At 39.8% G+C, this 26,170-nt stretch overlaps 2 protein-coding genes across 2 annotated transcripts; both read left to right on the forward strand.

Annotated features, from left to right (window-relative positions):
• The first annotated feature begins 209 nt into the window (after positions 1–209).
• Positions 210–5,746, forward strand: LOC141667394 (mitotic checkpoint protein BUB3.1-like). The gene is made up of 9 exons (XM_074473878.1): positions 210–447; positions 630–760; positions 1,344–1,426; positions 2,556–2,822; positions 3,232–3,307; positions 3,939–4,019; positions 5,144–5,222; positions 5,307–5,407; positions 5,507–5,746. The coding sequence occupies exons 1-9, from the start codon at positions 331–333 to the stop codon at positions 5,592–5,594; spliced, it is 1,023 nt and encodes a 340-aa protein (XP_074329979.1). The 5' UTR covers positions 210–330; the 3' UTR covers positions 5,595–5,746.
• A 3,936-nt stretch (positions 5,747–9,682) lies between these two features.
• Positions 9,683–10,738, forward strand: LOC141667401 (zinc finger protein ZAT6-like). Its single transcript, XM_074473890.1, has one exon. The coding sequence runs from the start codon at positions 9,724–9,726 to the stop codon at positions 10,570–10,572; it is 849 nt and encodes a 282-aa protein (XP_074329991.1). The 5' UTR covers positions 9,683–9,723; the 3' UTR covers positions 10,573–10,738.
• The last annotated feature ends 15,432 nt before the right edge of the window (positions 10,739–26,170 follow it).

A 26,170-nucleotide genomic window follows, 5' to 3' on the forward strand; every position in this document is an offset into this window, starting at 1 on the left:
CTGTGGAAAGGAGAAATGCCCTTCCACGGATATTTTTCGCGGAAGTTCAAAATTTTATCCGCGGAAGGATAAAAAAATTTCCTTAAATCTCGACCCTTCAACTATAGATCCGACGTCCGTGAAGAGGAGAGGAGTATGTTAGATAAAGTTTAAATAACACGCGAGTTGCACTGCTTATATAGTATGTTTGCGCTCCACTAAAATTCAAATTCATTGAGATCGAAAACATAACAAAAACACTAAAGCCTCAAATTCAAAATTCAGATTTTCATTTCCTCTCTCTCTCTAACTCACTCACTCACTCTCTCTCTAAACAAATCCAAACAAAAGATGACGACGGCGCCACCGCTGATCGGCCGAGAGCTAATCAGTCTGCCAACTGATGGAATCTCCGGTCTCACTTTCTCTAATCACAGTGATAATCTCCTCGTTTCCTCTTGGGATAAAGTAATTAAAATGTGTATACACATAATTTAAATTATATTATTTAAACAATATTATATACTTTTCACCATTTCTTCATTAATTGTTCTAATCAAATCATTTCAGTTATATTTATGACCTATCTACACAAGTCCGCGTCGATGTATATTTGTATTGTGGTACTAATTGGAGGTTTGTTGTTTTAGACTGTTCGATTGTACGATGCGAGTTCAGATGTGTTGAGAGGGCAGTTCGTGCACGGAGGTGCTGTACTTGATTGCTGCTTTCAGGATGATTTCATAGGGTTTAGTGTTGGTGCTGATCATACTGTCAGAAAGTAAGAATTTGTTTTATATCTGTGTTGTTTTCGATTTTTACTTTTGGTGAATCGTATTGTTTTGAGCTCGATGATTTGTGGATTTAGTTGATTTTGTGAGTAGGTGTAATCCTTTGTGACGTAATTATGTTTTCTATGGATTTAAGTGCTAAAGAGCTTTGTAACGTGTAGTTTAGTTATTGTTAAAGTGTTTTGCATTTGGGGTTTTAATGAATTGTGCAATTACGGAGGTTGATAATGTATCTTTAGTTGATATTGTGATTACGTCTTTTTGGTTTGTGAGTTGTGACCTAATTTCGTTATTTATAACTGTAATGTTGCTGAGCTTTATAATTTGTAGTTTAGAAAAAATTGTACTCTTTGGGAATAGAGTGACGAGGCGTGATCGAATGTGGACCTATTATTTTTTTTATAAAGAACTTTTTGTTGTTACGGTGTTTGATAATGTGTACTTAAATTAAATTGTACTGTTTGGAAACCAATTGAAAAGATGAGAGCCTAATGAACCTTGTATGAATCAGATTGTGCTGAATTCATCGAGGTGTGGTTAAATTCCTTTTTAATTATGATTTTAATATATCAGGCTTGTTTTCAACAATGAGAAAGAGGAAATTTTGGGAAAGCATGATGCACCTGTACGTTGTGTAGAGTATTCACATGCAACAGGTTAGTTTAGTTTTTTTATGCTATTTACTTTACAAGTTGAAATTATCACCCATGCTTGCTTTAATGATGTCGAGCAGAGCCTAGTTGTTCTGACTGAACAATCAAATATGGTTCCTTCTCTTTGTCAAGGCTAATGCTTAGAAGCTCTTGTTTAGGTACACTGAAGAATTTGGCTGCCATATAACACAAAAAGAATTTATATAGTATACTTAATGCACAAGCGAGTTCATAGACTGCTGTAACTGAACATGATCTGCCTCGAATTTTGAACTGTGGAGGCTCTTAGGAGACGGTTGTATCATATATCTTAGTTCAGCGATAATTTTTCAATCTTTGGTCACTGATGCTATACCCAATAGTGTATGCACCAGCTAAAATTAACTGCTAATGACTGTACTTGATAAACGATAACAAATTAACTCATATTCATATGATTCAGAAACAACACCGGATATCTTATTCTCTTGCAAGTTTGGCATGTTAATCAAAAGCTACTTAGATGTTTTTATGTTTTGGAGAACATGTTTCAAGTTTACCCTCTATTGTGAAAAATCCACTTAAAAGAACTCATACTGATATGCCCTTTTACCCTTCTTTATCCTTTCAATAGACTGCTTAAGCTTCCAATTCAAACGATTAAGCGCTAACATTTCACTCTACAGCTTGATTCCGCTTTACGCATTTTAGGACACTGGTGCAACAGCACCACATCTTTCGCTTTATGTGGCTAAAAAGAGCTCTGGCCTTTATCTTTCTATATGCAAAATTATAGCTATCTAGCTACAAGTATTATTGTAATGTTGAAGGCAGAATACTTCCGAGGCAGCTGAAAGTACACTGTAACGCTTTATATTGAGAACCTCCAAATACATGTCATGTCTGTCGTGAGACTAAAGACGATTCCTTGAACTTACTGACATTCCAATTTATTTCATATTTTTATTCTCCCTTGACTTGGAAAGCTTTAGTATACATCTCATTTCAATGACATGGTAGTTACATTGTTATTGCCTTACGTCAATTAATCTGCAAAGACCAACTATATCACTCTATATTAGCATTAGATAATCTTTTTCTCTCCAGATTCAGTAAAATATGGGAACACATGTTAACCAATTCTTGATTTCAGGGCAAGTGATCACTGGTAGCTGGGATAAAACCCTTAAGTGTTGGGATCCTAGAGGAGCTGGAGGGGAGGAAAGCCATCTTGTTGGTACCTATTATCAACCTGAGCGTGTCTATTCTCTTTCTTGTGTTGGCCATCGTTTGGTGGTTGCAACAGCTGGTCGGAAGGTTAATGTATATGATTTGCGGAATATGTCTCGACCTGAACAACAAAGGACATCTTCTTTGAAATACCAAACCAGATGTGTCCGCTGTTACCCCAATGGAACAGGTGTGCATTAAAAAGTGGTGTAATGACTGCTCAATTTTTTTGTTTTTCCCCATTCTCATTCGAATCTATGACATCTATAGGTTGTATTCTTATCTCTCTATCAGTAAAACATGCCATTTTTACGATCAACCCACTTTTTGTGGTCTTGTGCTACTAGTTAGCGATATTATGAAATTTTATATGGTTGTAAATTGTTATTTTCTTCAAACTCCTTCCTAATGTTAAGTTCAATTAAGTATTTCAGTTGTCTAATGGAGATAAATTGTATACTATATTAGGACTTGGAATATATGTTCTCAAGAACACCATTAAATTTCTTAGGAAACCAATAGCAAAGTTCATTTTCTCTTTAGCTAGTCTGATTGTGTTGGAAATAATAGAGGTATTGCTAATTTCCTATGATTTGCAGGTTATGCTCTCAGTTCAGTGGAAGGTCGAGTGGCTATGGAATTTTTTGATCTATCTGAAGCTGGTCAAAGCAAAAAGTATGTTTCCACCATGAATACTAAACATAGGTTTACTCTTAATAATTACCTATAACCTATTACTGTTTCTCATGATCTTGCTGTCGACGTTTTATTGGGAATGTTTGATCGAGTTACTCATACTTATGAAGATGACCATTTGACTTTTTTTTCTTGAATCTTTTTGTTCAATTTATATCTGTAGATCTCGTTATTTGGGTGGATACTCTATTTAATCTTGTAGAGGATAGTTAAAAATTACTAATATGAGTTGAACATAAAGATTCGATAATAGCTATTCATTCTTCATCATATCTTGTACACATTTTGGGAGTATGTTTCTTTTATTATGTAAAAGACCCGGGCTTTTTTATCATTGCTATTGGTTGCTAGTCCACCAAATGGCAACATGTATAGTTAGTACATTAGTGTTGGTCTGGTATATTTGTGGTGAAGGTGTAAAACAGGTGCAGCACCCTTCTATTGTCAGTGCGGCTATGGGTTTTATATATTATAAGTAGACCACCTACTCCTAGACATCTAAGAAGAGTAAACATCTTAAATGATTACTCTACAAGTAACTACATGCATTATTTCTAAAGATTCTTTTTCTTTTCATTGTTGCTTTTGCTTGGCCACGAAACTTCTGCAGATATGCCTTCAAGTGTCATCGACAATCAGAAGATGGTAAAGACGTAGTCTACTCTGTAAATGCTATTGCGTTTCACCCCATGTAAGTTTACATTATATTTCAAAAATTTGCATTTCAATCATTAATTTTCTCATGCAATATTTTTGACTCAGCACTAAAGTGAAACCCTTTTTTTAAGTCATCAATATGCATATCACCGTGTCATTCTTTCTCAACAGTTGGCTGAACTAGGATACTTGCTTAACCCCTGATTTAGATAGATAGGCAGACGGAATTCAAGTGGCGCATATTGCGTAAACAGAGTAAAAAAAAGAAAACTTATATTTGTATTGAAGTGCTGACATGCTTTAGGACTTATGTAGTTATGTGCTACTTAGTTTTTGCACGTTCAAGAACTGGATTATTGGACTACTTTTTATATTATGGAAGTAGTTAGAAAATGATCTAGTGAATGCAAACCCAATATTTATCTGAACTTTGGAGGAAACCACAACTTGCAAGATATTTTAACAGTCCAAAATCAAGTAGCATTTACTTTTTTGTCTAATCCAAAGTTAGAGATATAATTTAAAAATTAAGAGTCTTGCTTCAATATAAACCTTAAATCGGAATCACGAAGATTCAAAGTAATGGAACTTGTTCGTAGACTAAAATCTCTTTGAATATTCAACATGATCCAACCTGCTCAAACATGTTTAAAATATTATTAAAATAGTAAATATTCAATGTTATCAAATCTTTCTAATCTTAGTGGTTCCCGTATGATTGTATCAATCATTCTTTTTAAGAATCCAACTCTTAACTTACGTGGAGCTTGTAATTCCAGACATGCCATCATTAATTTTTCAGTAGATTGCTTAGTTCTTGCCATTAGTTTTACCATAACTGCTGTACTTTGAGTCTTTGACCATATACTATGCATTTGACTTGAAGGTGTTAATCATTACTCCACAATTTATAGGAATCAGATATAACTTGGCTATACTTCTGCTTCTCTATTGAAATCTGTTATGTGGTTATCATTCTTTTATTTATGTTATTATATTACTGAAAGATTATTTAATGGTAAATTTGATGTATGCTCCCTAAATTTCGGTGCATAGGCTAAAATTGACTAATGGAATGCATTACCAGTCTTAACACTAGGAATGCCCTTTGTTATGCTGATATTTATGAGCATATTACCTCTAATTTACAATTTGCAGCTATGGTACTTTTGCAACTGGTGGCTCTGATGGTTATGTGAATGTGTGGGATGGAAACAACAAAAAGAGGTTGTATCAGGTAAAGTATACATCAGTGGGGTTTATTTCTATGTTCATGCAACTTGCAAATATTCAATTACAGTTGTCTTCATTGAACTTGCAGTATGCGAAGTACCCTTCAAGCATTTCTGCATTATCATTCAGTAAAGATGGTGGACTGTTGGCTGTTGCATCTAGTTACACTTTTGACGAGGGAGAAAAACCGTAAGAATAACATATATTTCATACCTTTTATAATGTCATTTTCTTGTTTATTATGAATTGTGTATGATAATTCCAATTTGTTTGGGCACTTGTTTGCAGCCATGAACCAGATTCCATCTTCGTGCGCAATGTAAATGAAGTTGAAGTAAAACCGAAGCCAAAAACAATCCCAAATCCCACTACTTAAATTGAATTGTACCGTCTTCTACTAGCACCCATGGACATAAACCTTCTATCTTATTGTCATTACTTGTATGTATTCAAACGATGTCAGCAGTAAACTTATGCTATAGAGACTTAAGTCTTCTTGATTACTAATATTATTATATTTAAAATCTACTCTTGCACTGTGTTTGCTTAATTTTGGGTAGAGCACGTTTGACTGCACAGTTCTGCCACATCTTATCTTACTTGAGCTTGGTAGATTTCACTGAAACGTGCTGTTGTTTTGTTTCAGTTAATTTTAAATGGTTTTCATTTTTCAGCGAATGTGATATAATATTAGAATCTTCTACTGTTTATTCTTTTCAAATTATAAGAGACCGCCCCTTGTTGACGAATAGGTATTTTCATCTCATTTGAAATTCGTCAGTTACCATTCTGGTTTAAAAGGAAGATAAAAACGAAACTTATTCTTTTTGAAGTTTCCACGACTTATCAAGTCGGGGGACGGTGATTTTCAATGTCTAGAAATCGATCAATTTCTAGAAAGGGCGTGGAGTTTCTTGTAGCAACGTCATACCACCGCTACAGGAGCTATTTGAATTCTTAGCAAAGAATAGAATGCAGATAGGAGTCATGATAAAATCACCAGTCTTAACAGTCAACTGGTTGTACAAATAAATATTTGGGTTTTTCTACCAGGTGTTCATGTACATAAGCAGACGCAAAAATTTATAATTTTTATTGGAGTATTTTTTTATATATGCGGAAGATCCACCGTTATTAAAATAATAAATTTTCGTACTTATTGTATGGCTATGATGTATCCATAAACACATGATAAAAAATTCAATAAACTTTCAACAAAGTTCAAAATTATGAAATTATGTTACAAATCAATAATAGTGAAGTTTAGGTGAAATAGGATTTAGTAAGAAATAAGAGGACACATTTTTATCGTGGAGAAAATTTACAGTATTATGCTATGCATTTTGTTTAATGATTGCAAGGAAGTGGTAATAATTCCTAGAAAAATGCAATATTCATAAAATTGAAATTTTTTCACAAATTAATGGGATAAGGATTGATGGCCTGCATTCGTATATTCATGAGTAAACTTAACTTAAATTAAGCAAGTGCTGGTTAAGTATGGTCAATTTGTCTACTAACCAGCAAAGTAGTAGTACAACTACTGTAGCACACGTGGAGGCACAGAGGACTACACCCAAAGCCCAACAAGAAACTGAAGGAAAAGGTCAAAGGTTGTTATCTACTTTGACAAGACTCACTCACACACACCCATGTATACACGTACACATTATCAACATCTACAAATATGTAGTTGACAGAAACACCAAATGATATTTACATCAAAAAAATGGACACGTGTCACGTTCTTCACTACAAACACCGCGTAGCGTTGCATGTATGAGCCGAACACAGGAGTGAGGCTAAAGATTATCCATTCCATATAGGGAAAAATATATGTATATATTTTTTCAGTTGTGTGCTCCCCTCTTTTTATAAAACAGTGAACTGGTTGTACACTACTACTAGTTGGCTTGAGTTGTTGATCCGATTTGCTTTCCGTACCAAAATTTATTCAGATAAACATAAACGTGGAAAATTATGTACATCGCATGTGTATATAATATAAGCGTCTGGATTTCTACCAAACAAACCAGTACAGTAAATTTACCATTAAAGGATACCTATTCTTATCGGTTCTATCGATATTGGTACTATTTTTAGAACCTAATTATCAAAAATTCTAGATTCAATTTTATTAAAAGGTAAAGATACGTAATAATAGTATACTGTATTATCAGCGTTCAAAATTAATCTAGGTGAGCTGGATTAAACCATTGATTATATATATATATATATATATATAAAAAGAAAATATACAACTACAAACATAGCCAAGAAAAAGTTGATACCATAAATAAAAAATCGTGATTAATGATGATACCAATTTACAGCATATTTGATTAATACACTAATTGATATCCGGTCAAATAAGATACCCACAAATGGATGCTTCCTCCGAACTACATTTTGAGTTGTGCAGTTACCTTTTAATGTTGATTGTTATTTGTTAGTAGACTAGTACTGTAGTAGTATTAGTTTTGGTTCTATAACAACTAATTCCAACAACTGGACTACTGGTACAATAAAAATTTAAACGTCAACTGTATTCAAGTGGCGTCATTAATGACATACTCCTACACATGTGGATAATGTTTGATTTTAATTTCTTCTTATGGCCATTGTCAAATCTTGGCTATCAAGTTATTCTTCAAAATCACAGTAGTAGCTGGGTGTACACGCATCGAAAGAACCCAGGTTACACTTGATTTTCAGCTGAATTAGTAATATACCAAAATCAGTTGTTGTTAAATATTTTTCACAATAAAAAATTATTAACAATTATAAATATTGGGATAAAAATGACACTGTCAGTTATAATAACATTATTAGCAGTTTCACAACAAGTAACATTTGTATGTTAAATTGCTCTATTTGTCATTGTGTTAAGTAATCTCAAAACAAAATAACTATTTGTTTAGAAAAATTATTTGTCTAGTTTGTTATGTTTGAATTTGAACGTTTTAATGAATTTTTCAATTATTTGTCAAAAGAAAATTATTATATTTTTTTACTTAATTTATATTGTAATTATTGTAAAATTAAATTTTTAAATTTTTTTCTCAATCAGAGTAAATATGTTAAATTTAATTCAGAAAGAAAAACATTGAAAAAAAAATAAATTATTGCCGCCATGAAAAAAATGCTGAATTTTGAACATGCAAGGATACTGCTTAGTAGTGTGTAGATATTTAAAATGTTAATAATATAATACATTTGATTATAACTAAAATATTGGATAAATACAGAAGTTTCTTGACGATTCTTTACATTATGAAAAGAAAAAAAAGATAGAGCAGAAGGCTGCAAGATACACCGTAACTGGTAGTGTAGAAAATGGTCACGTCAAAGAAATGTGAATAGGCCACCGAGATATACCGTGAACTGTTTAGCAAGTTTTAGGTATTAATCTATTTATTTACACTTTATTGTCTTACGCAAACGAGTTTATTCTTGTAGATAAAGGGGTTGATATGTGGCATCAAAAAAGGAAATTTGATAGAGAACTCTTGCTGCCACGTAACACTAAAGTGGAACCTTACCTTTCCTCATAGTCTATCTATCTATTCTTCTCATATTTATCATATCACTGGGATCCAATTTAATTTTCCAAAATTTAACATAAGGATTTTTAAATGAATATAGCAAAAAGAGCCCGATCAGATGTATAGCTCATGTAATAAAAATTTACTTATTATTATTTAATTTACTTCCTTCATCCCAAAATGTTGTTCCTTTTTTAAATTTTTATATTATTCATACTAAGCGATTGAATACTAATTTACGTCTAATTTATAAAATCAAACATAATCATGAGTGATTTTGTTGATTTCGTATTTATGAGTATTTTAATAAAATGAAGATTTTATATTTAAAATTAAAATGAAATTAAAGATATTAACAATTATATTGACATGTATAATACAAATAAAAAAATTGTTAAAGACGGATGGAGTATTAAAAGAAGTAGGAGAAATAGTTAAAAACGTGAGTGAAGGGGCTTGTATTATAAGCATTGAGTAGGCCCTAAATTGAGATGGAAAAGGAGAAAAATTACGTGAGGAAAGAGTGTAAAATGTAGATTGAGTTTGAAGAAGTCATGACATTGAATGAGAAGCAGCAAATGAAGGCAGCGCTTACAGCAAATATTAGTTGTGTAGATCCCCACCCCACCACGCCCCCTCCTCCTCCTATACCAACACACACCAAACAATAATCAAGCCCATACATTATACATTATTTCTTTATTATCTAATTTCCCACAAGTAAATATACACAACCATTAACCATACTCTCTCTTTATTTCTTTAGATATATATATATGAAAATACCTCATACCAAATATATATTTAGTCAAAATTAAATCATCAATTTTATTTATTTATTATCACTCCCACCGCCTTCCCTCACGCAACCTCTCTCGCCTCTTCTGGCTTCCTCTTTCAAACACTTGTCCTCTACTCCTTCCCCTATATATATCCCCCCCCTTCTTTCTACTCTTCCAAATGGCTATTGAAGCTCTTACTTCTCCTACTACACCCACTCCCCCACCCTCTTTTCACTACAAAACCCTACCACAAAACCATAACAAAACTATGAATGATGTCACTACTGCTCACTCTACTGATCCATGCATTAAGAAGAAGCGCACCAAAACACCTCGCTTCGAAAACTCATCATCCCAAGAGGAGTACCTTGCTCTCTGTCTCATCATGCTTGCCCGCGGCACCACTGACACGCCCAAAATCACCACAAAGCCCGTTGAGGCGATACCCCTTGATACAAAACAAACCCAAACCTATCCACTATACCCCGCTGAGTCGGCGAACAACCACCAAATTCTAACTTCTGCAAACCATCACTATGTTCCTTACAAGTGTAGCGTATGTCACAAGCTCTTCTCATCCTACCAAGCACTAGGCGGCCACAAAGCAAGTCACCGGAAGCTCGCCGCCGCCGGACAAGATATCTCCGCCACCAACTCGGGGACCACCGTCACTTCAGTGTTGAACCCTAGCGGTAGGGCCCACGTGTGTAACATCTGCCACAGGTCTTTCCCAACCGGCCAAGCTCTCGGTGGTCATAAACGCCGCCACTACGACGGTGTTATAGGAAGCGCCGCCGGTAGCGGCGTGACGTCATCGTCTGGAACTGGGTCTAGCCAGCTGCATGGGCACCTAAAGGACTTTGACTTAAACTTGCCGGCTGAGCCGGAAGTCGGAGTTCCGTTGGAGATAGGAGTTGACTTTGGCCGGAAAAGTCAACTATCCGGTGAGCAAGAAGCCGAAAGTCCACACCCGGGAAAGAAAGCAAGGTTTTCAAGTGGGTTTCGTCCGTATGGATTAGGTTATTAAATATGTAGTAGTATTAGTTTTTAGTACTTTTTAATTGAATGTATTAATAATGTACATAATTAAGAATTGGTTCATTGGGTTGGGATTTACTCTTTTCTTAATTTGATTTAATTCATTCAAATCATATTAATAAACATGTATTTAGTTATTTATTTACTTTTTAAAAGTGGGCTACTAACTGTATTTTAATTTTTTTATTATAAGCAGAGGATTATAACACATTTTAATTTTAATGATTAGTTGGTTGGATTATTTACATAGTTGTATTGTAGTGAATATAGTTTTGTATTTTTCAATATATTCGTGCAAAACAAGGAATGGTATCTGTATGGAGATGGGGCCCATGACTCATCTTATGCTGTAGCAGTAGCACCATTATTGTAAATAAATGCACAATTAAATCCATATTAGTTCAACACGTTCTTGTCGATTTCTGAGTTTCTCAGTATTTTAATCAAACAGATCACATAGGTAAGAAATGTCTTAATCCCTATTTTTAGCTCAATTGTCATTAATAATTGATAACTTCTGGTGGCGGGACTGCTCCTTCGACGCTGTGCCTGGATCCTCCGCCGCCGTGGGGTGTAGCTGTGGTGGGGTTCCTACAAAACAACACCGGAAGGGAGGTTGGAGTCCCACGGCGCCTCCGGCGTGAGTGTAATAACTCGCTTTTTGAGAAGATGAAAATGAATATTAATGTAAGACAGCTGTGTGTGTATATGAGTGAGAAAGAATGATTAACCCCAAAAACTCGCCTTCCTGGGCTATTTGTAGCCCAAGGGCAGGGTTTTGGGGTTGGTATCTTTAGATCGTAGCCATTGGTTCTGGGAGCGGAGGATACCTGGCTGGAGTGGATGCTTTACACGTGTCAGTGCGGGACTGGCCGAGGAATGTTCTGAGGATCCTCTAACACGTGCCCTGATTATTCCCATGATTGTTGTGTGACAGTTGTCCCAATCATGTGCTTGGGCCAATGTCTCACGTGCTGGGATTTACCAAGGTTAGGCTTGCGGGACTGAGCTGGTTAGGAGTGGTAGTGTGCGGGACTACTCCTTCCAGGAGCTGCGTGGAGTTAAGAGCCAAGGAGTAGTCCTCCGAGGAGTTATATGGAGTTAAGTGCCTAGGAGTAGTCCTTCTAGGAGCTGTATTGAGTTAAAAGCCTAGGAGTAGTCCTCTCAGGAGCTATGTGTACTATCATGTGCCCCCCACTCCCTTATGTAGACTTTCTGGATGGGGGAGTGAATTTGGGTTTGTTTGTAGAACATGAGTTTTTTATTGTCTTGTTTAGAATATTTTGAGCTTTTTTCCCCCCAGTCCGGATTGCACCGAGTTCGGCGAATCAGGACTAAGGTTGTTGTCTTTGGAAGGAGTTGAGCTTTTCTTGCCCCCAGTCCGGATTGCGCCGAGTTCGGCGAATCAGGACTAATGTGGTTGTCTTTGGAAGGAGTTGAGCTTTTCTTGCCCGCAGTCTGGATTGCGCTGAGTTCGGCGAATCAGGACTAAGGTGGTTGTCTTTGGAAGGAGTTGAACTTTTCTTGCCCCTAGTCCGGATTGCACTGAGTTCGGCGAATCAGGACTAAGGTGGTTGTCTTTGGAAGGAGTTGAGCTTTTCTTTCCCCAGTCCGGATTACGCCAAGTTCGGCGAATCAGAACTAAGGTTGTTATCTTTGGAAGGAGTTGAGTTTTTCTTGCCCCAGTCCGGATTGCGCCGAGTTCGGCGAATCAGGACTAAGGTGGTTGTCTTTGGAAGGAGTTGAGCTTTTCTTGCCCCTAGTCCGGATTGCGCCGAGTTCGGCGAATCAGGACTAAGGTGGTTGTCTTTGGAAGGAGTTGAGCTTTTCTTGCCCCCAGTCCGGATTGCGCTGAGTTCGGCGAATTAGGACTAAGGTGCTTGTCTTTGGAAGGAGTTGAGCTTTTCTTGCCCCTAGTCCGGATTGCACAAAGTTCGGCGAATCAGGACTAAGGTGTTTGTCTTTGGAAGGAGTTGAGCTTTTCTTTCCCCAGTCCGGATTGCGCCAAGTTCGGCGAATCAGGACTAAGGTTGTAGTCTTTGGAAGGAGTTGAGCTTTTATTTCCCCAGTCCGGATTCGCCGAAGTCCGGATTGCGCCGAGTTCGGCGAATCAGGACTAAGGTGGTTGTCTTTGGAAGGAGTTGAGCTTTTCTTGCCCTTAGTCCGGATTTTGTCGAGTTCGGCAAATCAGGACTAAGGTGGTTGTCTTTGAAAGAAGTTGAGCTTTTCTTGCCCCAGTCCGTATTGCGCTGAGTGGTGTAGTCCGGACTAGGAAGTTGAAACGTTTTTGGTATTTTCCCCCCAATGATTTGAATTGTTACAGTTGTCTTTTTTCAAAAGACGTGCTGTAATAATGACTCTTCAATAATGACCGCTTATGATGGGCGGCTAGGATTGTGCCACGTGGCGTGGCTGTTCATTTTTTTACTGCCTCTATAAAAGGAGGCCCTGCCTTCTTCTTTTATTTTTTACCTTTCTTCACTTTCTCTCTTCGCTTTTTTCCTTTTCTCTAAATCGTTTCTTCATTTCTTTTGCCTTCGACGCCGTATATTACAGGAGAGTTCTTGGAGGTTCGCTGTTGCTTCTTGGTCATCCCCAATCACTCCATATTTTATATCTTCGTAAGTCTCTTTTTTGCTTTTCTGCTTTATTGTTTGAGTTTTCTGCTCTAGTGGTTTATTTCTTTGTGTTATTTTGTTTGTTTTTGTTGAATGTTCATGTGTATATTTGTATGTATATAGTTTTTTGGCATATTTTGGTATTTTGATTTTGGTGAATCGTGTTTCTGGGATTAGGGTTTTTGTTTTGGTCCGGACTTGGTTAACTAGTCCGGACTAGTAATTTTGTTTTTTTGGAATTTGGTCTTTAATGTTTTTGTGTCATTATGGCATTTGGGTTCGGGGTAATAGACTAGGTGTGTAGTCCGGAGTGCTTGTTAGGTTTTGGATTTACGTTTTGTGTTTTGGGTTTGGTTCTCCGGACTGGTTGCTTTTGACTTGTAATAAAATTGAACATAGGGTAGTCTAAACCATGTAGCTTTCAAGATAAATAAACTGTAGGGTTTTAGACTAACCTTTATCACTTGTTTTAGATTTATGGTCCGGACTAAAGTTCGTGCCTAGGCATATATAACTTGCTATCTGGGTCCGTCTAGTTCGGATTTTGAGTCTTCTGGTGATTCTGAGCGAGCTGAGATGGGGAAGAAGGCTTCTACTTCAGATTCTGAGGCTATAACCAAGCTTTCCGTTGCTACGATTTCTTCCAGAAAGGTACCTTGCAGTCCAGAGGGTCTATGGGTTGAGAATTTGGGGTACTTTGTTAGCAAGAGTGATGAGATCGAAAATAGCTTTTATTTTAGGAGTATCAGGTCCGGGTATGCCAGACAGGAAAATGCGGGTCCGGGTCCTTACGACAGGGAATCATTTGATAGGATATTTGCTGATAGTATAGTGGCTAAGGAGCACTATGAGTTGAAGGATGAGTACGCTGTCTTAGACCACGCGGCTCAGGATTCTGCAGTCCGGACTGCTTTTCAGTTGGACCCCCGGATCGAGTGGAGATGGCCGACTCCGGATGAGCGGGTTCATCATAGGCCGGCTAATGGGTTTGTTCCAGTGTGGCTGGAGCATCTCCGGTCCGGATGGAATCCTCATTGGCACTTGATCCTGAAGCATCTGTGCAAGTACGTGTACAAGATCTCTCTGATGCAGATAACACCTAATGGTATAAAATGGATGACTTGGTTTATTACTACTTGCGATCAGTTTAAGGTGCAGCCCACGTTCAAGCTATGGCATCATATCTTTCATCTGGTCCGGTCCAGCCAGTTCCCTCTCTATGAACTTCGGTTTCGGGCTCCGGAGTGCGGGTATGGCGGCTCTTACAGGCCTGTAATCCAGCAATCTTCGTTGAAGTACTGGAATCGAGAGTTAATCATGCTCCGAGGTTAGGACTTGTACTATCTTCCTTACATTGCTGCGGAAGGAGTCCGGACTCGGTTCCGTAGGGATGTGCTCCGGGGTGAAGCTATCCGGTTGATGTTTGCTTTTTGTGAATATCTGGGTTTCCAAATGACCTGAGACACTTTCATGAATCATAGAACTATGCATAGGCTAGGCTGTAAGTAGTTTTCCTTTTTGTCCGGACTTCTTGTATGTTTCTTATCTGCCTTCATGTGCCTTGATTCCTTATTGGTTTTGACTTGTGTTTTTGCTTTGTTCCTTTGCAGGTTTGCCGCACTATAATCCGGATATGTCATCTTCGGCATACAGTGATGCGTTGAAGGGTCTTGGCAAAGCTTTCAAGTTGCCAAAGAAAATTGTTAATGCCAAAAAAATTCACATCAATCTAATGCCTCTGCGGAGGATGGATCCCAGAGTAATGTGGTCCCAAGACCGGAGCCCGAAGTTGATGTGACTCAGTCTGCTCCGGAGCAGGATGCTGAGATTGAGATTGGAGATGAGTTTTCTAATATTGAGGATCTTGGTCCTATAGGCGAAGCTCCGGATGGTGATTCTAGAAGAAGGAAGAAGAGGCTTCGGACCCTTGGAAGAAAGCCTCCTCGGGCCGAAAACTTTGAAGCTGGTTCCGGATGCGGTAAAGGAAAGAATGTTGATGATGAGAGTCCGGATGCCGGTGGTCCGGGGCTGGAGGAGAAAGTTGCTCGTTTCATGGTTGGGATTCCTGCTCAAGCTGACTGGAGGAGGATGAACCAGTCCGGATTTGATGCAACTATGAAGGAGTGTTCCCGGCTCTAGGGTCAGGTATGTTTTCTTCTTGTTCTCGTTTTTTGCGTTGATTTGCCTTAGAATATTTTTCTAAGTTTCTCTATTTTTTGCAGCTTGGTGGGTATATGGCCGGATCAGCTTCTCTGGCCTACACCGAGCTCAAAAATTCTCGGACTGCCATTGCTGATAAGGATTCTGAGATTAGCCAGCTCCGGGACCAGATCATTGTTAAGGACACTTCTCTCTCCGGACTGAACCAGCAGCTTGATGATGTCAGGACCCGGGCTGAGAATGCTGAAAAGGAAGCTTCTGATCTAAAGTCTGAATTGGCTGAGCTCCGGAGGAAGATGTCTGATGTGCGTCCGGAGGCTGAAGTCATTGCAGAGTTCAAGAGATCCGAGGAGTATGACAAAGCTCTTGCCAATGCTGGTGCTCCGGAGATAGCCCGTTGTTGGTTGGTTGCGGAGTGACATATCAAGACCAATCCGGAGGCCGATTGGGGCAGCTTCGTTACTGAGTTTATTAAGGCAAAGGAAGATTTTGAGCTCGGACTAGGGGATCCGGAGCCGTTCGACGGGCCCTGCGCCAGTTTCCTTCCTCCTAATGCTCCGGAGTCTTGACTTTCCTCTTATTTGTAACTTTGATATTTCTTGAAGATGTTTGATAACTTTGATATTTGTAATATTCGTACTTTGCTACGTACTTGTTCGAGTCTGGTAACTTTTTTAATGTTTGCTTTTTGTGCTGTTATTTTGCTTTGTTTTTGTAGTTTGTTTTTGCCTTAGAATATTTTTCCAAGTAAAAATTGTTGTACTAGTCCTGACTAATTGCTTGTCTGGACTAGTAGTTAGGTTTTTTACTTGGCAAGTTTATTCTAAGTAAAGATGGTTGCGCTAGTCCTGGCTAGTAGCTTGTCCGGACTAGTGTTTAGCTTTTTTGCTTAGAAAATTTATTCCAAATAAAATGGTTGCACTAGTCCAGACTAATAGCTTTGTCCGGACTAGTGGTTTCCTTTAGTTAGAAAATTAATTCTAAGTAAAAATGGTTGCTCTAGTCCTGACCAATAGCTTGTCCGGACTAGTGATGGCTTTTAGTTAGAAAATTAATTCTAAGTAAAAATGGTTGATCTAGTCCTGACTAATAGCTTGTCCGGACTAGTGGTGGCTTTTAGAAAATTAATTTCAAGTACAAATGGTTGCTCTAGTCCTGACTAATAGCTTGTCCGGACTAGTGGTGGCTTTTAGAAAATTAATTCCAAGTACAAATGGTTGCTCTAGTCCTGACTAATAGCTTGTCCGGACTAGTGGTGGCTTTTAGAAAATTAATTCCCAGTACAAATGGTTGCTCTAGTCCTGACTAATAGCTTGTCCGGACTAGTGGTGGCTTTTAGAAAATTAATTCCAAGTACAAATGGTTGCTCTAGTCCTGACTAATAGCTTGTCCGGACTAGTGGTGGCTTTTAGAAAATTAATTCCAAGTACAAATGGTTGCTCTAGTCCTGACTAATAGCTTGTCCGGACTAGTGGTGGCTTTTATTTAGAAAATTAATTCAAAGTAAAAATGGTTGCTCTAGTCCTGACTAATAGCTTGTCCGAACTAGTGGTTAGTTTTGATAATTATGTAAAGGGGGGAAAACTTTTCATTAATCATTCATACAAAATATAAGGAGAAACAAATTGGTTGCTTGCCATATTGGCTTCAAGATTTTTGGTTGCTTTGTTTGTTCTCCTACTGGTAGAATTTTCTTAACCTTAGTCCATGCCAAGTGTTTGGGACATCTGAGCCATCCATGTTCAGGAGCTTGTAGGTTCCTGGCCTGAGGACTTCTTTGATCTTGTATGGTCCTTCCCATTTGGGAATTAGTTTTCCAGTGTTTGTGGGATCTGATGCTTCAGTGTCTCGAAGGACTAAGTCTCCGACTTGGAAGTTTTTGACTCTTGACTTCTTACTGAAGTGTTCTCTTGTTTTCTCCTTGTATTTTTCCATCCTTTCTACAGCCTGATCCCGGACCTCATCGATTAGCTCTATTTTTGTTTTAAGTCCTTCTTCATTTGCTTCTTCTTCAAAGTTTATTGCTCTGTGGGAAGGAGAGCCCACTTCAATAGGAAGCATTGCTTCTGTTCCATAAGCTAGCTTGAATGGAGTTTCTCCGGTGCTTGTCCTTGGGCTTGTCCTGTAGGACCAAAGTACACTTGGTAATTCTTCTGGCCATTTGCTTTTGCTTTTTTTGAGTCTTTTCTCGATACCTCGGAGCATGATTCTGTTAGTTACTTCTACTTGGCCATTTCCTTGGGGATATGCCACTGATGATTTTTTGTGCTTGATCCCGCGCTCCTGGAGGTAGGACTCGAACTCTGATCCAATGAATTGGGGCCCATTGTCTAATACTAGGACTCGTGGTATCCCGAACCTCATTAAAATGTTATTCATAAACTTTATGCAGTCTTGTTGATTGATTGTCCTCATTACTTTTGCTTCAACCCATTTTGTCATGTAATCAATAGAGACTTGTAGGTACCTGAGGTCTCCTTTGGCCCGGGGGAAGGGTCCCATAATGTCAATACCCCAAACAGCGAAGGGGATAGGTGACAGGACTGAGGATGGTAGGATTGGACTGATCCAGGACACATTGCTGAAAAGCTGGCATTCTTTGCACTTCTTGACGAATTCTATTGCATCCTGATGAATGGTTGGCCAGTAGTAGCCTTGTCTTATAATCTTATGGGCCAGGGCCTTTGCAGACATGTGGTCTCCACATATCCCTTCATGCACTTCTACCAAACAGTACTTTGCTTCTTCTGGGCCAATACATATTAGGATAGGAGATGAGAAGGTCATGCGGTAAAGTATTCCTTCTTCGAAGAAGAACTTGGCTGCTTTCACTTTCAGTCTTTGAGCTTTTCCTTTGTCTTCTGGGAGCTCTCCATTCTCCAAGTATTTAATGAAGGGAGTCATCCAGTTGTGGTTGCTTTCGATTTCCAAGACCTCTCTGGATTCGATAGATGGTTTGAGGAGTTCTTCGAAATAAACTGAGCAGTCCAGGTATGATGAGTTCCAGACTAACTTTGATAGGATATCCGTTTCTTCATTTTCTTCTCGACATATCTGAAGGATTTGATGGCTTGGTATTGAAGCTAAGTAGCTTTGAACCAGCGCTTGGTACTTCGCCAGAGTAGGGTCTTTTGCTATGTATTCTCCATTTGTTTGCTTGACCACTATCTGGGAGTCGCTGTAAATTTTTAAGTCCTGGACCCTTAGAGTCCTGGAGAGCTTTAGTCCTGCGATCAATGCCTCATATTCTGCTTGATTGTTTGTTGCGGGGAAGCCGAAAGATATAGCTGTCTGTATCTTGAATCCTTCTGGACTTCTGAGTATGATTCCAGCTCCCGACCTCTCACTTGTTGAAGAACCATCTACCTTTAAGGTCCAGGCTCCCGGACTTGTATCCTTTTTTGGCTCCTGATCCATGTCCATTGGTTCCGGTTCTTCTTCTGGGACATTCGATTATGAAATCTGCAAGAGCTTGAGCTTTGATTGCCGTCCTGGGAACGAAACTTAAATTGAACTGGCTCAACTCCACAACCCAATTGACAAGTCTTCCCGAGACATCTGTCTTGTGAATTATTTTCTTTAGTGGTTGATTTGTCATTACTCTGATTTCTCTCCATTGGAAGTAGTGCCTGAGTTTTCTTGAAGTTATGACTAAGGCAAAGGAAAACTTCTCTGATCTTGGATATCTTGTTTCTGCATCTTTTAGGACTTGCCTTACATAGTAGACTGGTTGTTGTGTTCCATTCTCCTCCCTGATTAGGGCAGCTCCTACGGCTTGTGCTCCTGCTGACAAGTATAAGTAGAGAGGCTCTCCTGGTTGAGCTTTAGTTAGGACTGGTGGCTGAGAGAGGTAGTACTTGATTTCTTCGAATGCCTTTTGGCACTCCGGATTCCAGTTCACATCTTTCTTGTTGGTTGCTCCTTTGGGTAAATCAAAGAATGGTAGGCACCTCTCTGCTAATTTTGAGATAAATCTCATGAGTGCTGCTAGGGATCCTGCTAGCTTCTGCACATCTTTTTGGGTCCTGGGAGCTTTCATCTCCTGGATAGCTTTTATTTTCTCCGGATTGACTTCTATGCCTCTGTTGCTGATCATGAATCCTAGGAATTTGCCTGCTCCTACTCCGAAGGTGCATTTCTCCGGATTCAGCTTGAGTTGGTTCTTCCTTAGGTTGTCAAAGCATTCCTTCAGATCTTCCACATGCCCTGGTATAGTTGTTGATTTGGAAATCATGTCATCGACATAGCATTCCAAGTTCCTCCCAATCTGGGACTTGAATATCTTGTTCATGGCTCTTTGGTAAGTTGATCCTGTGCTGGTAAGTCCGAAGGGTAGCAGCACATAAGCATAGACTGCTCTGTGAGTTATGAATGCTGTCTTAGGAATGTCCTTCGGGTTCATCTTTATCTGGTTGTATCCGGAGAAGGCGTCCATGAAACTTAGTATGATGTGTCCGGAGGTGGCATCTATTAGTTGATCAATATTTGGGAGAGGGTATGGGTCCTTCGAGCACGCATCATTCAGATCAGTGTAGTCCACACACATTCTCCATTTGTCGTTGGACTTCTTCACCATGACCACATTAGCTAGCCACTCCGGATATTTGATTTCTCTGATGATTCCTACTTTGAGTAGCTTTTCCACTTCTTCGTCGATGGCTTTTTGTCTCTCCGGGGCAAAGTTTCTTCTCTTCTATTTGACTGGTTTTCTGTTGGGGTTGACATCCAAGTTGTGCATTGCTATGGACTCATGTAGTCCTGGCATGTCTCTTGGACTCCAGGAAAAAACATCTCTGTACTCCCGGAGCAAGGATACTAATCTCTCCTTGAAGGACTCCTCGAGTCCTGAACCAACTTTCACTTTTTTGCTAGAATTGCTTTCATCTACCTGGACTTCTTTTGTTTCGACTGCAGCTTCAATTTTTGCTTGCTCTTTGTTTGAAACCATTTGATGGATTCAGGCTTCAGAGTTCTTCTTCAGATAGGAGTTTTCTTTTTCAGGTTCCTTGGTTGCTTGCATGGTAGGACTAGCTTGGTCTAGGACTTGATTTGTCTTGTCCACTACCATGACTTGGTTGCTTGCCAGTCCTTCAGGAGTTGTTTTGTTTGCTTCCTCCCGTGTCCGGGGTCGGTGCTTCTTAATGCTTTGTTGCTTGTGAAGAACTATAGCCTTCCTTTTATTATCTTGATGGGTTTCTGCCATAATTAACCCCTGGTTGTATCATGTTTCAGCAACTCCATAATCTCCTTTTATCTCCCCCACTCCTGTCGAGGTTGGGAACTTGACCTTGAGATGAGAGATTGAATTTATTGCTTGCATCATGGTTAGAGCTGATCTGCCAATGATTCCGTTGTATGAAGAAGGAGCGTTGATCACATAAAACTTGATGACATGAGACACTTGGTTAGGAGCGGATCCAAAAATGACTGGCAGATATAAAGTTCCTTGGATCGGGACTAAGTTGTGGCCGAAGCTATAGAGTGGGTCCTCCCGGCATTCATTTGAGTGGACACTCCCTAACTGTATTCTATCCACTGTGTGCTTGAAGAGAATATTTACCTAGGAGCCATTGTCTATGAGCATTCTTATTACTTCATTATCAAAGATGTCCAGAGTGACAACCAAAGCTGCATTGTGATGTGGGTTGACTCCTTCGTAGTCCTTGCTGCTGAAGGATATCACCAGGTCTGGGAGTGATTGGATTGAGAGCACTTTTTCACCGAAGTCCGGGCTCCGGGGTGGGGAGTAGGATCCACCTAGGACCACATTGACTACATTCTTTCCTCTCTTCTGCGCTTCCCCTCTGTTGTCCCGGACTAAGTACTTGTTCATGTTCCCCTTCTTCACTTGGTCCTCAATGAAGTACTTGAGTGATAAGCAGTTCTCAGTCTTGTGGCCATGGGTCTCGTGGTAATCACATTGCCTATTATAAGGCCTGCTCTCCGGAGGAGTTTGCATTGGTTTCAGATGATAATAGAAAGGCTTGTCTTTTACCTCTTTCAAGATTTTCTCCCGGGTCATATTTAGAGGAGTCCAGTCCGGTACCTGCTTCGGCTCCCGGGGTTGCTTCGTGGGTCCTGGATCGCCGTTTGACTCCTGCTTAGGACCAAGTCTCTGGAAAACTGGAGTAGTTTATTTTTCTTGGCTTTGGTTGCTTTGCTTGAACTTCTTATCCTGATGGTAACCCCTTTTCGGTCGGTCATCAGTGTTTTTACCCCTAGACCCCCCATTCCGGGTCATCCTCATTGCCTGGAGCACATCTGTTTCCTTAATAAATCTGGCAGCCATGGAATAAGCCGCTTCCAGACTTTGCGGCTCCCTATTGATTAGCTCCACTATATATCTTTCATTGTGTACTGGGTCCAGGTTTCTCTAGAAAATGCTTAAAGCTTCCCTCTCATCCATACTTGAAACTTTATTGATTGCTTCCTGAAACCGGCGCATGTAGCAGAGAGGGACTCGTTGTCATGCTGCCGAATTGTCTCCAGGTGACACATGTGCATTTTGTGCATTTTATTTGCCCGAAATCTCCGAAGGAAGGAGGCTCGAAATTCCTTCCAAGAGTGGATGATGTGGGAGGAGATTCTGCTGAACCATCTTTGAGCCCCTCCCTTAAGAGTTGAAGCGAAGAACCTTGATTTCGTCAAGTCATTATAATAATATATATGCGCTATCTGCTCAAAGTAGTTCAGGTGCTCCTCTGGGTCTCCCAGACCATCAAAGGAGTCAAAGTTGTAATGTTTCAAGCCCCACTGCCGGAGGATAGCTTTCAAGGAATGGCTGAAAGGAGTGAGTGTTTCTCCAATCTCTACTCCTGAATCAATGTCCATCTTTCTTTGTAATTCATAAATCATGTCTTTCAGGTCCTTCTGCTTCTCTTCTTCTTCATCATCATAAATCAGCTCCGGATTAGGATATCTCCAGGTTCTTTTGCTCCTAGACTTGGCCAATAGCCTTTCTTCTTCTAGTTGCATTCTCTTTTGGATCTTTAGCTCAAGCTTTGCTTCTTCTTCTTTCCTGATTTGCTCCCGGACCTCTTCCAACTTTTTCTGCTTAGCAGCTTCTGCTTCTTTCTTGCTTTGATCTTTTTTGCTTTTCTTCCCCTTGGCTCCAATTCGGTCAAACACAGATCTCTTCGATTGCTGGGAGTCCCGGACTCCTCCGATTCCTCCTCGAGTTCAGCTTTTTCTTGGAGCCGGATCTGCTCCTGCCTGTATAGTCTGATTGCTTCTGTTAGTTCGTCACTTGTAAGGTTGGCCATGTGTTCTTCTGCTACTGGGACATTGGTGTACTTGTACTGATTGAGCTCTATAAGGCTTCTAGCATCCCTGGTGTTTACAATTCTCTCCATGACGGGAGTGTGCAGTGGTTGCTCCTGGAATGTTTCTCTCTCGGCTCCTGGATCAAGGGCCTGGGAGTGGTCCGGCTCCTGGACCTGAGCACTAGCAGATGGTCTCCTAGAGGTGTTCTTTCCTGGTCTTTCCATTTTTCAACAATACCAATAACAACTAACAACAATACGCTACACAAAGTGTCGATCTAAGGTTGCTTTATGAAACTTGCAAAAACTACCCAGAATAACAACAAACACCAACAAAAAGCTTTTTGGGAGTAGTTTAAACAATTTCCCGGGACTATTCAACAATGTAGTAGAACGCAAATGCCATATTTAAGCTAGAGCAAAAACGATTAAAACTAACGATAGCTGTTAGGTCACACACACTGTAGAGGGGGTGAATACAGTGTATAATACAATCAAATCGATATTTAATATATTAAGTAACAGAAAACAAACTTTATTGAAACAATAAACTCTGTTACAGTATGGAACTGTTACCTCTCAGTGATGAACAAATATCACGAGAGCTGCTAGGGTTACAATGAATAATCTTCTCGAATATGATAACACTTATAGTGTAAACCCTATGTCTGTGTTTATATACTACACAGTTACAAGATAATCGCTAATTGATATGGAATATAATTCTGCTTCCTAAAATATATCAATCAGATATCTTTTCATCCAAGTATTCCATTCTTCACGGTTGTTGTCTTTGGAAGAAGTTGAGTTTTTCTTGCCCCAGTCCGGATTCCGCCGAGTTCGGCGAATCAGGACTAAGGTGGTTGTCTTTGGAAGGAGTTGAGCTTTTCTTTCCCCAGTCCGGATTATGCCAAGTTCGGCGAATCAGGACTAAGGTTGTCGTCTTTAGAAGGAGTTGAGCTTTTCTTTCCCCCAGTCCGGATTGCGCTGAGTTCGGCGAATTAGGACTAAGGTGCTTGTCTTTGGAAGGAGTTGAGCTTTTCTTGCCCCTAGTCCGGATTGCACTAAGTTCGGAGAATCAGGACTAAGGTGTTTGCCTTTGGAAGGAGTTGAGCTTTTCTTTCCCCAGTCCGGATTGCGCCAAGTTCGGCGAATCAGGACTAAGGTTGTTGTCTTTGGAAGGAGTTGAGCTTTTCTTGCCCCAGTCCGGATTCGCCGAAGTCCGGATTGCGCCGAGTTCAGCAAATCAGGACTAAGGTGGTTGTCTTTGGAAGAAGTTAAGCTTTTCTTGCCCCTAGTCCGGATTTTGTCGAGTTCGGCAAATCAGGACTAAGGTGGTTGTCTTTGGAAGAAGTTGAGCTTTTCTTGGCCCAGTCCGGATTGCGCTGAGTGGTGTAGTCCGGACTTGGAAGTTGAATCGTTTTTGGTATTTTCCCCCCAATGATTTGAATTGTTACAGTTGTCTTTTTTCAAAAGACGTGCTTTAATAATGACTCTTCAATAATGACCGCTTATGATGGGCGGCAAGGACTGTGCCACGTGGCGTGGCTGTTCATTTTTTTACTGCCTCTATAAAAGGAGGCCCTGCCTTCTTCTTTTATTTTTTTACCTTTCTTCACTTTCTCTCTTCGCTTTTTTCGTTTTCTCTGAATCGTTTCTTCGTTTCTTTTGCCTTCGACGCCATATATTACAGGAGAGTTCTTGAAGGTTCGCTGTTGCTTCTTGGTCATCCCCAATCACTCCATATTTTATATCTTCGTAAGTCTCTTTTTTGCTTTTCTGCTTTATTGTTTGAGTTTTCTGCTCTACTGGTTTATTTCTTTGTATTATTTTGTTTGTTTTTGTTGAATGTTCATGTGTATATTTGTATGTATATAGTTTTTTGGCATACTTTGGTGTTTTGATTTTGGTGAATCGTGTTTCTGGGATTAGGGTTTTTGTTTTGTTCCGAACTTGGTTAACTAGTCCGGACTAGTAATTTTGGTTTTTTGGAATTTGGTCTTTAATATTTTTGTGTCATTATGGCATTTGGGTTCGGGGTAATAGACTAGGTGTGTAGTCCGGAGTGCTTGTTAGGTTTTGGATTTACGTTTTGTGTTTTGGATTTGGTTCTCCGGACTGGTTGCTTTTGACTTGTAATAAAATTGAACATAGGGTAGTCCAAACCATGTAGCTTTCAAGATAAATAAACTGTAGGGTTTTAGACTAACCTTTATCACTTGTTTTAGATTTATGGTCCGGACTAAAGTTCGTGCCTAGGCATATATAACTTGCTATCTGGGTCCGTCTAGTTCGGATTTTGAGTCTTCTGGTGATTCTGAGCGAGCTAAGATGGGGAAGAAGGCTTCTACTTCAGATTCTGAGGCTATAACCAAGCTTTTCGTTGCTAAGATTTCTTCCAGAAAGGTACCTTGCAGTCCAGAAGGTCTATGGGTTGAAAATTTGGGGTACTTTGTTAACAAGAGTGATGAGATCGAAAATAGCTTTTATTTTAGGAGTATCAGGTCCAGGTATGCCAGACAGGAAAATACGGGTCCGGGTCCTTACGAAAGGGAATCATTTGATAGGATATTTGCTAATAGTATAGTGGCTAAGGAGCACTACGAGTTGAAGGATGAGTACGCTGTCTTAGACCACGCGGCTCAGGATTCTGCAGTCCGGACTGCTTTTCAGTTGGACCCCCGGATCGAGTGGAGATGGCCGACTCCGGATGAGCGGGTTCATCATAGGCCGGCTAATGGGTTTGTTCCAGTGTGGCTGGAGCATCTCCGATCCGGATGGAATCCTCATTGGCACTTGATCCTGAAGCATCTGTGCAAGTACGTGTACAAGATCTCTCTGATGCAGATAACACCTAATGGTATAAAATGGATGACTTGGTTTATTACTACTTGCGATCAGTTTAAGGTGCAGCCCACGTTCAAGCTATGGCATCATATCTTTCATCTGGTCCGGTCCAGCCAGTTCCCTCTCTATGAACTTCGGTTTCGGGCTCCGGAGTGCGGGTATGGCGGCTCTTACAGGCCTGTAATCCAGCAATCTTCGTTGAAGTACTGGAATCGAGAGTTAATCATGCTCCGAGGTTAGGACTTGTACTATCTTCCTTACATTGCTGCGGAAGGAGTCCGGACTCGGTTCCGTAGGGATGTGCTCCGGGGTGAAGCTATCCGGTTGATGTTTGCTTTTTGTGAATATCTGGGTTTCCAAATGACCTGAGACACTTTCATGAATCATAGAACTATGCATAGGCTAGGCTGTAAGTAGTTTTCCTTTTTGTCCGGACTTCTTATATGTTTCTTATCTGCCTTCATGTGCCTTGATTCCTTATTGGTTTTGACTTTTATTTTTGCTTTGTTCCTTTGCAGGTTTGCCGCACTATAATCCGGATATGTCGTCTTCGGCATACAGTGATGCGTTGAAGGGTCTTGGAAAAGCTTTCAAGTTGCCAAAGAAAATTGTTGATGCCAAAGAAATTCACATCAATCTAATGCCTCTGCGGAGGACGGATCCGAGAGTAATGTGGTCCTAAGACCGGAGCCCGAAGTTG

The sequence above is a fragment of the Apium graveolens genome, chromosome 1 (assembly GCF_009905375.1).
Source record: "Apium graveolens cultivar Ventura chromosome 1, ASM990537v1, whole genome shotgun sequence".
NCBI classification, from domain to species: domain Eukaryota; kingdom Viridiplantae; phylum Streptophyta; class Magnoliopsida; order Apiales; family Apiaceae; genus Apium; species Apium graveolens.